This window comes from Hyperolius riggenbachi, chromosome 4 (assembly GCF_040937935.1).
Source record: "Hyperolius riggenbachi isolate aHypRig1 chromosome 4, aHypRig1.pri, whole genome shotgun sequence".
NCBI classification, from domain to species: domain Eukaryota; kingdom Metazoa; phylum Chordata; class Amphibia; order Anura; family Hyperoliidae; genus Hyperolius; species Hyperolius riggenbachi.
This window is the reverse complement of record NC_090649.1, coordinates 63,991,494-64,003,887: the sequence shown is the minus strand read 5'-3', so window position 1 is coordinate 64,003,887 and position 12,394 is coordinate 63,991,494. Positions and strand designations below refer to the sequence as shown.

General features: G+C 45.9%; 2 protein-coding genes across 4 annotated transcripts in view; one reads left to right on the top strand and one right to left on the bottom strand.

Moving 5' to 3' along the window:
* The window catches only part of GTF3C6 (general transcription factor IIIC subunit 6), a 52,268-nt gene extending 43,929 nt beyond the window's left edge, over positions 1–8,339 (top strand). Inside the window, exons 8-9 of one of the 3 annotated variants that reach the window (XR_011031311.1) lie at positions 4,908–5,041; positions 7,401–8,339. The gene's annotated coding sequence lies outside the window, so the exon portion shown is untranslated. Of the gene's footprint in view, positions 1–4,907; positions 5,042–7,372 lie in introns of all 3 variants that reach the window. The other 2 variants (XR_011031313.1, XR_011031314.1) reach the window with 2 other exon arrangements.
* On the bottom strand, positions 7,335–8,246 carry LOC137504659 (vomeronasal type-2 receptor 26-like). Its single transcript, XM_068233243.1, has one exon. It carries the CDS (start codon positions 8,244–8,246, stop codon positions 7,335–7,337), a length of 912 nt encoding a protein of 303 aa, XP_068089344.1.
* Positions 8,340–12,394: the final 4,055 nt, after the last annotated feature.

Sequence of the window (12,394 nt, the reverse complement as noted above, 5' to 3'; positions counted from 1 at the left end):
GCCAGGTCAGCTTCCGGGTCAGCGTCATGTGCGTTCCACGGCTAGGGTCACGTGGTGTACGTGGTGACATCGGGTCACCACGTGACCCCCCCGCCATGAAGCGCACGGAGGGAGAGGAGCTGTGCCGAGGGCACCGTCCGACTGCCAGGAGCTAGAAGAAGCCCCAGGTGAGTGCAGGTTTTTTTTTTTTTTTTTTTTTTTTTTTTAGCAGTGTGAACCTTCCCTTTAACGAAGAAGAGTGAATCCTCTGGATCTGGTAAAAACCTCTGGATTCTGTAAATGCTTCCTCTGTCCTCCCTACCACTGCTGCCGCTCTCTGGGACCCTCCGGAAGAGCTGGGCCATGATCCTTTTATACACAAACAACTCTGGCCTACTGAACAAATGTGGCCAAACTTGCACAGGTGCAGTAAGGCCGTGCTCGTTTCTGAAGAGGCGTGCAGCCTTGATCTTCAGGTGGTCCGCAAACAAGGGAGGACTGGGAGATGGCATGGGAAGCCTCTACATGATTCATAGGCTTACTGCTTTTAACCACCCTGGTGTTCTATTGATAGCGCCATGGTGGCGGTGCAGCGGTATTTTTTTTTTTTGTTAAATCATGTAGCTAGCCTAGCGCTAGCTACATGATAGCCACTGAGCTGCGGCATCCCCTCGCCCCTTCCGATCGCCTCCGGAGATCAGAGCAAACAGGGAACCCTGTTCAGAACGGGATTTCCTGTTTGGCTTCCCCCGCCGCCATGTCGATGATTGTGATGACTTCATCAACGTCGTGACATCAGGGAGTCCCGATCCATCCCTTAGCGCTGCGTAGCACTGATTGACCAGGCTGCGCAGGGGTCTCGGGGGGGGGGGGGGGGGCGTGTTACGCGTCGGGTAGCAGCGGAGCGGCGGCGAACGTACATGGCATGCAGCTAGCAAAGTGCCAGCTGCGTGTTTTAAAAAGAAAAATTACGAAAAACAATCCATTGCAGCGGTAATGGACAAGCTGCGCTCGTCATTACCACCAAGGTGGTTAAGGTAATGCTTCATACACACTTGAGATAAAAGTCTTTGGAATAGGCAAGATCACAGACCAATTTTACCCCATTCCATGTAGTATGAGAGCCATACTCTACACAGTCTATTCTATGGAGCTGCACTCCCCATCAGATAGAAATCTTTGCAAGATGCTGCACACACAGATGCCTGTACACACTCAAAAGATCATTATCTGCAAAAGATCTGTTCCTGCAAAATATCCATTCCTGCAAAATGCATTCATAGTCTATGAGATCTGCAGATCATCATACACACCTTGTTTAACAGACTTCATCTGCATATCTGGCAATCATCTGCAGATCTGAAAATCCATCCTGGTGGATCTGATCTGCAGATGATTGTCTGTTAAACAAGGTGGGTATGAGTGGGTACCACCTCCAAACCTTTTATACAATGGTCTTAGATGACCTACAGAAAATGGATCTAACATTACCATGTAACACAAACCTCACACATAGTGAAAGGAGGGCCCTACATAAATTACAAAACAACCATGAACTGGTTATCAAGCCAGCGGACAAAGGGGGGGGAATTGTAATTTTAAAAAAATCAGACTATCTAGAGGAGGCTCATAGATTGCTTGACAACCAGACACACTATGAACGCCTGTCAGACGACCCTACATTGGACTACAATAAACAGCTAAAATCTCTCATCAATTCTGCCTTTCTTACTGGCATAATAACTAAAAATGAAAAAAACTTCATCAACCCACGACCCAAAACCCCGTTTTTTTACTACTTGCCAAAAATCCACAAAAACATCACAAAACCCCCCGGCCGCCCCATAATATCGGGAATAGATTCTACCACAAGCAACCTCTCCCGTTTTCTTGATACACATCTGCAAAAACATGTTATAACACTCCCGTCCTATTTAAAGGACTCTCATCACCTCATAAAACTACTTAAAGAACAACAATGGCAACCGGATTATTGCTGGCTGAGCTGCGATGTTTCTGCTCTCTACACAAACATACCACACTCATTCGGACTTACTGCTCTTAACCATTTTTTAAACCAGAACCCTCTCATGCCCACCCCACAAAAACAGTTTTTGATACAATGTGCAGAATTCATCCTTTCCCATAACACTTTCTCGTTTCTTGACCATTTTTATCATCAGCGCACTGGAACTGCCATGGGCAGTTCCTTTGCACCTTCCTATGCTAATCTGTCCATGGGACTACTTGAACATATTCTATTCACCACCGATCATCCGTTTTCACATAATATAGTACTTTACAAAAGATACACGGATGATCTAATTTTTATCTGGCGAGGAGACCGATCACATATACCCTTGTTCACTAACTACCTTAACAATAATCCGGCCGGTCTCCAATTTACCTCTACACACCACCCCTTGACCATAGACTTTCTAGATTTGACACTATTCATAGACAACAATCACATAAAAACCAAAACATTTTTTAAAAAGGTCGATGCGAATAACTATATACACTTTGACAGCTTTCATTACCGGCCATGGACCATCAATACTCCTTACTGCCAGTTTAAGCGAATACATCGCAACTGCACGGACCAATCAGATTTTCAGACACAATCTGTTACTTTAACACAAAAGTTCCTAGAACGACGATACCCTAAGAAACTCATAAAAAATGCCAAATATAAAGCCTCCCGTCCTCCCCCGGTATCCAATACACAACCTACACAAGACCGTCAACTAAACACTGATAATCATACAAACAGCCTAAGATTTATTACAAAATATAGTGCTCAAAATAGAACCATCAGGGATATCCTAACATCTAGATGGGAGCTCCTCCTGGCGGATCCATTCCTTAAACATTGCATCCCTAACACCCCCCCCCCCCCCCCCCCCCCCCGTTTGACCTTCAGACGGTCTCCCAATCTCCGCAGCATTCTTGCACCCAGTAGACTAAAAACACAGAACACTCAAATACAAGAGGACCCTAGAGGTGCAGGATCCTACCCCTGCAACAGCGCACGCTGCCTCGCCTGCCCTTTCATCATCCAATCAAACTCCTTTCAATCTAAAGCCACCACCATTGTGTATCCAATCAAACAAAACATCACCTGCCACACCTCTAATATTGTTTATCTGATATCATGCCCCTGCGGACTGCAGTATGTCGGTCGGACCACACAAACGGCCCGGAGCAGGGTCGGCCAACACAAAAGGAACATCCTGAATAACTATCCCCTCCACAGCGTCTCACGTCACTTCGGCACTCACCACAACAACGACCCTCACTTCCTTAAGTTCACCTTCATTGAAGCACTACCGCCCTCACTGCCCCATTCCTTTGATACCCTAAAAAAACAGGAGATGTACTGGATCCAGATACTAAAAAGTCTAGTACCGGATGGATTAAATGAAATTCTGGAAAAAATATACTAATTTTTAATTACACTACTCATAAACTGGAAATCTGTTATGGTGCCGGCTGCAGCAACCTGACCGAATGTTTTATGTACTTTTCTAGTCGCTCTCTTTTTAAGATGTCTTAGAATTTTTAGTCCTTTTTAAGGTTTATTTAATAACATGCATTTATACCCATATTGTCTATTACATCTATATTTATATTTATTTTTATATTATCAATTCGATATTGTATGGTCTTTTTAGAGACCTTGTAGAATGTTTTCCATACATTCTTTTTATACATCCTTTTTTATACATCTCATTTAATCTGATATCTTATGGAGTCTTTTATATATCATGTCTAAGTTTCAGCATAACACCAGATTGATACCTATTAACAACACGTTTTTTTTTTTTTTCTTCCCGTTGCACGTTTATTTTTTTTTCCCGTTGCACGTTTATTTATATTTGATTATTGATCATATGCTGTTTATAATTATTGTCTCTGCAAATATCTTCCCGAATTGTCTATCACAATCAGCACTCTGCTTCATATAGTTGTTCCTGGTTCCCCACCAAAAAAATGGCAGCCACCATCGAAGCATCAATACACAAAAGTACCTTTCTAACCCACAAGATGGCGGCCGCCCTCCCATGTGACATTATTATGTCTGCCCCACATACAAACCAACAAAATGGCGACTGCCATACAGGAGACATTCCTATTCCAACCCACAAGATGGCGACCGCCACATAGGCGTCATTTTGTTGGAATTCCACCGGATCTCCCCATTGGCCAGGCCGATGGTGGGCGTACTTCTCCCGGCACGTGGCGCACACTGATTGGCCCCCACCCCTCCTAGCTAAGTACAAATAGAGGCTTTATGGAGCACGCCCGCACAGAGGCGCTCATTCAATACTTGGATTGGATACAGGTATGTCACCCACTGGCTAACAGCCAGCTCCTCGCTTTTTTGTTCCACTGGTAGTAGACATTACCACCTTATTACACATCGTTCTTTCACTGCCATTAATTTTAGAGCAAGCACTTGGTAAATGTCTTGTTGTTACTTATAAGCATTTAGTGTTATATAGCACATATCCTAGGTGATCCTACTCTGCCTGAGCCTGCTTTCAATGCAGCTAATCGGGCTGAGAGGGTTACTTTATTCTAGTTAATGCAAGAATCTTTACACATGTATATTCGGACTGAAACAGTCACAATGATATAACCGCCAAGACTATGCAAGTGTAAAAACAGTTTAGAGAGCATGCACTCTCCCCACTGTCACACAACCTTTTTTTTTATTTTTTTTTGTGTTTTTTGTTTTTTTGTGTGTGTTTTTTTATTTTTATTTTTTTTGTGTGTGTTTTTTGCTTAGATAAGATAGACTTATCTAACCTTCACAGACCAGCAGATGCTGGTTATAATGAAATTTATGTTCCAGTGTTACAGCTGTATGCCTCTGTCAGTGTTTGATGCTTTTTTGTTGATTTATGTATATGTCCCATTTACAGCTTTTTTGAACTCCTGTATAGCCTGAGGAAGCGGTGCTGTGGCCCGCGAAACGCGTTGCATCTTTAGGAGTTACACTGTTTAATAAATGCATTCTACTCTACCTCAGAGTTTTGTTGTCCACTGCTAGAGGGAGGTAAGTCCACCTTACCTTCCCTCTTTTTACTGTTTTTAAATAATAGTGTTTTTACTCTTTTTGGCGCCTCTGTTCTATCTGCGTTTGATACAAGGTGGGTATGAGGATCTGCAGATATCATAGACTATGAATGCATTTTGCAGGAATGGATCTTTTGCAGGAACAGATCTTTTGAAGATAATTATCTTTTGAGTGTGTACGGGCATCTTTGTGTGCAGCATCCTGCAAAGATTTTATTTGATGGGGAGTGCAGCTCCATAGAATAGACTGTGTAGAGTATGACTCTCATACTACATGGAATGGGGTAAAATTCTGTGATCTTGCCTTTTCCAAAGACTTTTATCTCAAGTGTGTATGAAGCATTAGTATGTGGTGTTTAACCAAAGGTTTGACTTGGGTGCACTTTCAGATGGTGCTTATTTTTTTCTTCAATGCTAATACTAAGGCCCGGTTCACATTGGCGGTCGCCGTCCGGAATCGCCGTGCCGGAGCCGGACCGCATGCGGAACAGACGCACGGCACAGCAATGAAAGTCTAGGCGTCCGGACCGGATCCGGACTCCGGCGTAAGATCCAACATGCGCTATTTTTTGGTCAGGCTCCTCCGGCAGACGTATCCGGAGCGGAGCCGGACTGTTGCATCCGGCCAATACAAACCAATGAGAACCGGAGAGCGCACAACACACTGGCCGTAAAAAACGGACGCTCCACCCCACCTCCCATGCTTCCTCCATGCTACAGCGGCCATCCTGGACGGGGACACATGGGCCCAGCGCCCACAGAGTGGAGCAGCAGCGACCTCACGCTGGAGCTCCCCGGCAGCAACATGTCCGATACGTCTGATAACGAGGAGGTGAGGCCCTACAACGACCCCAGAGCTTCTGCCGACCTCCCAGACCCCAGGTATTATTACACAGCTTGTTATCTCAAACGGATCCGGACCGCAACCGTGTTCATACCACACGGAAAACGGATGCAAACGGAACGGATCCGGATAGGAACCGTACGGATCAGGTCCGGTCCGGATCCGGTGCGGTCCGGACATCCGTTCCGGTTTTTAAAAGACCGCAAGTGTGAACGGGGCCTTAATCACTGTAACACAGAAAATGTGTATGTGTGTGTATATGGGTATGTATGTATATGTGTATATATATGTATATGTATATATATATGTATTCTCTATCTCAGAGTGGAACACAATCAGTGCTACTCAGGGTATTATGTAACAGTGTTCTATACAAGACCCTACAGCTGTAAAAATCATCCCCCACCCAAACAAAAGTTCTAGCAACCTAATATTTTCTCAGCACATTGATATGAGCAACTGAGCACACACAATCTAAATGGTTGGTTTGCTAATACATCTTTTGTAGTCTGGGTATGGCCAAATAATAAATCATCCAGTTAATCTGCTGGATGCCTGCTATAAGATGGTTGGCAGAGGTCACCAGACTCTCCTACTCATCCCTAGCTGCTAATTGGTGGACCAGAGCATTATAAAATAGCCTGCCAATTTCCCTTAAAGGGGACCCAAACCAAACATTTTTTTAATACAAAATATTTAGTTGGACCACTCTGACACATATAAAGATAAATAAACACGCCTTCAAGCCTATGATCATTTCAGTGTATGCTTTTTATCCTTCTCTTTTTATAACTAGGGTTATACAGGTGGCAGCCATTACTTCTGAGCTTAGTAGGAGGTTTTAGGTCATGGGTGTGTTTGTCATCAGCTACCCTCCCTCACAGGGGCGTTGTCTATGTGAAATCTCATACAAGCTGAGATCACTTCCCCTGTGACATCATCAGTAGCAGCCTGTGTTTTGTTTTTTATCTCCTCCACCAGTCTGCTGGATTCCCGGCAATATGAAAGGAAGGGAGGGGTTCCTCCAATAAATGTAAAATATTTTATATTTGTCATCATGCAGCTGAAAAAAGGCTGCTATTTATTATTATAAGTTAGAAAATAGATTTTATTTCTGTAATCTTGTATTTTTAATTTGGGTCCACTTTAAGTTCCATTAAATATTGATGTTATTTGGTTCTGATGGTTTCATACAGAAAAAGACTAATTCAGGAGGAATTTTCTCAAAAAAATCCAAATAATATTAGCTCTGAATGAATATTTCCAACATAAGTTCTCCCCTCAACTTTTCTTTTTTGTTTGTTTGACTATAGAACATGAATGAGTTCCATGTGAAATGCACGTTTAAAGCAAATCATTACTTTAATTATCATTTACTGTATTTAAATACCTACACTTACAAAGTATACTATGCAGTCTATAACAATTTTCATTGCTTAGATAATGTTCTTCTGATCATTACACCAGTCTTAGTGTTCAGCTCTGGTCTCATCAGGATGATGTAACACTTGGGGATGAAGATGCAGCCCAAGAGTCCAGCACTGGAGGCCAAGATGGAGAAGACCTCCACAGCCACCATGTATTTCCCTTTGGTGCTGAGATAGGCTGGGATGAAGGAGATCCAAACACTGCAGAAGACCAGCATGCTGAACGTGATGTACTGAGCTTCATTGAAGGCATCTGGAAGTTTCCTGGCTAAAAATGCCACAACAAAGCTTATCGTAGCCAGAGATCCCATGTAGCCAATCAAAATATAGAAAGTAGTAACAGAACCCTCATTGCATTGTAATATCATCTTGCCAACCTCCACCTGGGTGTTATATTCTGGGAATGGTGGAGAGAAGAGCAACCAGAAGATAGAAATCACTGACTGTCCAAAAGAGCCAAAGATCAGAAAAGAAGTGGATAAATATCTTCCTAACAGGCTACTCATTCTTCTGTTGGGTTTGATAGTGTTAAAGGCCAAAAGAACAGTGATTGTTTTGGCTAAAATGGAAGAGAGAGCCAATGTAAAAATATTTCCAAAGACCACTTGTCGGAGGAGACAGGACATGTTGGTAGGGCGTCCGATGAACAACAGAGGACACAGAAAGGAGAAGTTCAGCGAGAGAAGGAGTATAAAGCTGAGGTTTCGGTTATTGGCTTTTACAATAGCAGTGTCTCTGTACATGATGCATATTGCTAACACAATATTTGTTAAAAAACAGAAGAAGAGACTAAACACAAGAAAAGACACAGCTAGCCCTTCTCTGTAAGAAAGGAACTCAACTGGTCTTGGAATGCAGGTGTCTCTCATTTCATTGGACCACTGGTCCTCTTGGCATTTCATACATTTCTCCATATCTGTGTAAAAAATATATATATTGCGCATTGTGAGGTAACTTAAAGAATATTCTGTTACAATCATCTAAACTTAATACATAAATATAATCCATTCAAACTGTACTATTTGATTATATAACAGATACTTTTTTTTTTATTTACATTTTATAATCAATCTAACTGCATTACATTGCTCAATCACTTCACTTCTAAGGGGTTTTCCCCTTAAATAAGTGATTTTCACATTTCAGCTCTGTGTCCATTCAATAATAACTTTATCAATACTAATCACACTGTGAAATAATCTATGCATTTTTGTTCCTGACACAAATTAGGCTTTCTTTGGGTGTAACTTTTTGCTAAGCGTTATTCTATTCCATATGCATTTTAAAGTGAATAAGAAGAAAAAAAATTATTATTTGTTTTCAATTAATATAGTTTTAAAATAAAACATGCTACTGTAATTAGAACCCATACTTTTTATTTGCCCATTTATCCCGGTTGTTACACCATTTAGCTACTTACTGCACCTAGTGCAGTATACCTACCCCCTGGGAAACTTCATCTGAAGTCCCAGGGACGTAGAAACTTTTCTTCTGCGTTAGAGGAAACACAGTTCCCATTCATTGATCTAACTCCCCTTATCAATGATCGCCAGCATCAATGAGATTCCTGCGTCATTGTAATTAAGGAAGTAACACGTTCACTTACTTCTAGTACGCTAATAGGAAATAATGTGTAAGGACATTATGGCCTCAATTCACTAAGCTTAACTCCTGTCTTTAATAACTCTTCAGAGCTGTTTTACAGTTATCACAATTATATTACCATGGTGATAACTGTAAAACAGCTCAGAAGAGTTATTAAAGACAGGAGTTAAGCTTAGTGAATTGAGGCCATTGTGGCCAACTAGTAAAATTACACCTACATACATTAATTTCAATTAAAAGTTTTAAACGTTGCAATAACCGGGTCAAATGGGGAAATAAAATGTGTGAGTTTTATCCACATTACAATTTTTTTCTTTTAAAACTATAATGGCCGAAAGCTGAGAAATAATAATATTTTTTCCCTTATTATTGCCATTAAAATGCATTTTATAATAAAATAATTCTTAGCATAATGTATCCCCCCCAAAAAACCTAATTGGTGTAAAAAAAAAAAAAAAAAAAAAGATATACCGTATTTTCCACCGTATATAATATACACCTTTTCTCCCCAAAAAGTGGGAGAAAAAGTCCCTGCATTTTATATGGCAGAGGCAGGGAATCCCGACTTCTGAACGCCCGCCGATACGAACCGATGACCCACCACATCGGGATTCCCTGCCTGTGTGTGCCTGTTACCCCATGTGCCTCGCTCTCTACTTGCGTGCCTCGCTCTCTCCCCGCGTGCCTTGCTCTCCTGTGTGCCTCGCTCTCTCTCCTGTGTGCCTCGCTCTCTCTCCTGTGTGCCTTGCTCTCTCCGCGTGTGCCTCGCTCTCTCCGCGTGTGCCTCGCTTGCTCCCCGTGTGCCTCGCTTGCTCCCCGTGTGCCTCGCTCTCTCCCCGTGTGCCTCGCTCTCTCCCCTGTGTGCCTCGCTCTCTCCCTCCGTGTGCCTCGCCCTCTCCCCCGTGTGCCTCGCTCTCTTCCTTGTGTGCCTCGCTTTCTCCCCGTGTGCCTCGCTCTTTCACCTGTGTCCCTTGCTCTTTCTCCTGTGTGCCTTGCTCTTTCCCCGTGTGTCTCGTTCTCTCCCCTGTGTGTCTCGCTCTCTCCCTGCGTGCCTCGCTCTCTTCCCGTGTTCCTTGCTCTCTTACCTGTGTGCCTTGCTCTCTCTCCCGTATACCTCGCTCTTAATCTTAATCTCAGTGTGCCTTAATCTCAGTGTGCCTCGCTCTCTCCACTTTGTGCCTCACTCTCTCCCCGTGTGTCTCGTCGTCTCCCCTGTGTGCCTCGCTGTCTCTGCGTGTGCCTCGCTCATTCCCTGTGTGTCTTACTCTCTCCCTGCATGCCTCACTCTCTCCCCTTGTGACTTACTCGCTCCCCGTCTGCCTTGTTCTCTCCCCTGTGTGCCTCGCTCTCTCCCCGTGTCACTCTTTCCCCTCGTGTACCTTGCTCTCTCTCCTGTGTGCCTCGGCCTCTCTCCTGTGTGCCTTGCTCTCTCCCCCTTGCCCGTGTTGATCGCTCTCTCCCCATGTGCCCCGCTCTCTCGTCCGTGTGCCTCGTTCTCTCCCTGAGTGCGTCACTCTCTCCCCGTGTGCCTCGCTCTCTCTTGTGTGCCTCGCTCTCTCGCTGTGTGCCTTGCTCTCTCGCTGTGTGCCTCGCTCTCTTCCCACATCCCTCGCTTTCTCCCCCCAGTGTACCTCGCGCACTTCCCCCCAGTGTGCTTCACTCTCTTCCCGTGTGCCTCACTCTCTTCCTGTGTGCCTTGCTCTCTTGTCAGTGTGCCTCGATCTCTCCCTGTGTGCCTCGCTCTCTCCCCATGTGCCTCTCTCTCTCTTGTCCGTGTGCCTTGCTCTCTTGTCCGTGTGTTTCGCTCTCTCCCCTGTGTGCCACGCTCTCTCCCCCTCACCCATGTACCTTGCTCTCTCCCCATGCGCCCCACTCTCTCACTTGTGTGTCTCGCTCTCCCCGTGTGCCTCGCTCTCTCACCCGCTTGCCTCGTTCTCTCCCGTGTGACTCGCTCTCTCCCTGTGTACCTCACTCTCTTGCCCATTTCCCTTGCTCTCTCCCGTGTGCCTAGCTCTCTCCCCCTCACCCGTGTTCCTTGCTCTCTTCCCCATTTGCCCCGCTCTGTCGCTTGTGTGCCTAGTTTTCTCCCCGCGTGCCTCGCTCTCCCCCCCGCGTGCCTCGCTCTCCACCCGCGTGCCTCGCTCTCTCCCCCACTTTCCTTGTTCTCTCTCGTGTGCCTCGCTCTCTCCCCTGAGTGCCTCACTCTCTTCCCATGTTTTGCTCTCCTCGCATGCCTCGCTCTCCTCGCATTCCTTGCTCTCTCCCTGTGTGCCCTGCTCTCCCCTGTGTGATTTACTCTCTCCCCGTATGCCTCCGTCTCTCTCCCATGTGCCTCCCTCTCTCCAATGTGTGCCTTGCTCTCTCCCCTGTGTGCCTTGCTCTCTCCTCTGTGTGCCTTGCTCTCTCCTCTGTGTGCTTCGCTCTTTCCCAGTGTTACTCGCTCTCTCCCTGGGTGCCTCCCTCTCTCGCCCATGTACCTTGCTCTTTCCCCTGTGTGCTTCGCACTCTCCCTGTGTGCCTCCCTCTCTTGCCCATGTGCCCTGCTCTCTCCCCATGCGTGCCTTGCTTTCTTCCCGTGTGTCTGGCTCTCTCCCCTGTGCACTTCACTCTCTCCCCATGTGCCTCCCTCTCTCGCCCATGTGCCTCGCTCTCCCCTGTGTGCCTCACTCTCTCCCTTGTGTACTTCACTCTCTCCCCTGTGTGCCTCACTCTCTCCCCTGTGTACTTCACTCTCTCCCTGTGTGCCTCCCTCTCTCGCCCATGTGCCTCTCTCCCCTGTGTGCCTCGCTCTCTCCTCTGTTTACTTCACTCTCTCCCCGTGTGCCTCCCTCTCTCGCCCATGTGCCTCTCTCCCCTGTGTGCCTCGCTCTCTCCTCTGTTTACTTCACTCTCTCCCTGTGTGCCTCGCTCTCCCCTGTGTGTCTTTCTCTCTCCCCTCCCCGTGTCTCCACTCCCCTTGTGCAACTGTAGAAGAGATCAGGCAGATGGCTTACTTACCGCATGTCCAAGGGGATTATAGACATCTGTCTCCTGTGTGCGGCTGGCTCTAGTGAAAGGCTTGCATTGATGACGTGATCAAAGTGAGCCTTTCACTAGAGCCAACCATGCAGAGGACGGGTGCCCCTGCATGATGCGTGACTGTATTGTAATAGCTCACCGGTCCCATCGCTGCTCTGTCCATGCTCTATCTTCATCCCCCTGCCTGCCTCTTCTCCCTGCAGTGCAGGTTATTTGCACATAACATGCGGGGCTGAAGACAGAGCACGGGCAGAGCAGCGCCTCGGAACAGGTGAGTTAATACAATGCAGCCACACTGTGCAGGGGCCCCACAAAGCGGTTGCGGGAAGACCAACAGAGTCGGCAGCTGGCTCCGGGGCTGACTTTGCTGGGGGGAAGGGGTCTCCATGTTACCAGTGCCGCAGGGCACCTGTGCCGCTTAAATCAGCCCTGAGTATAT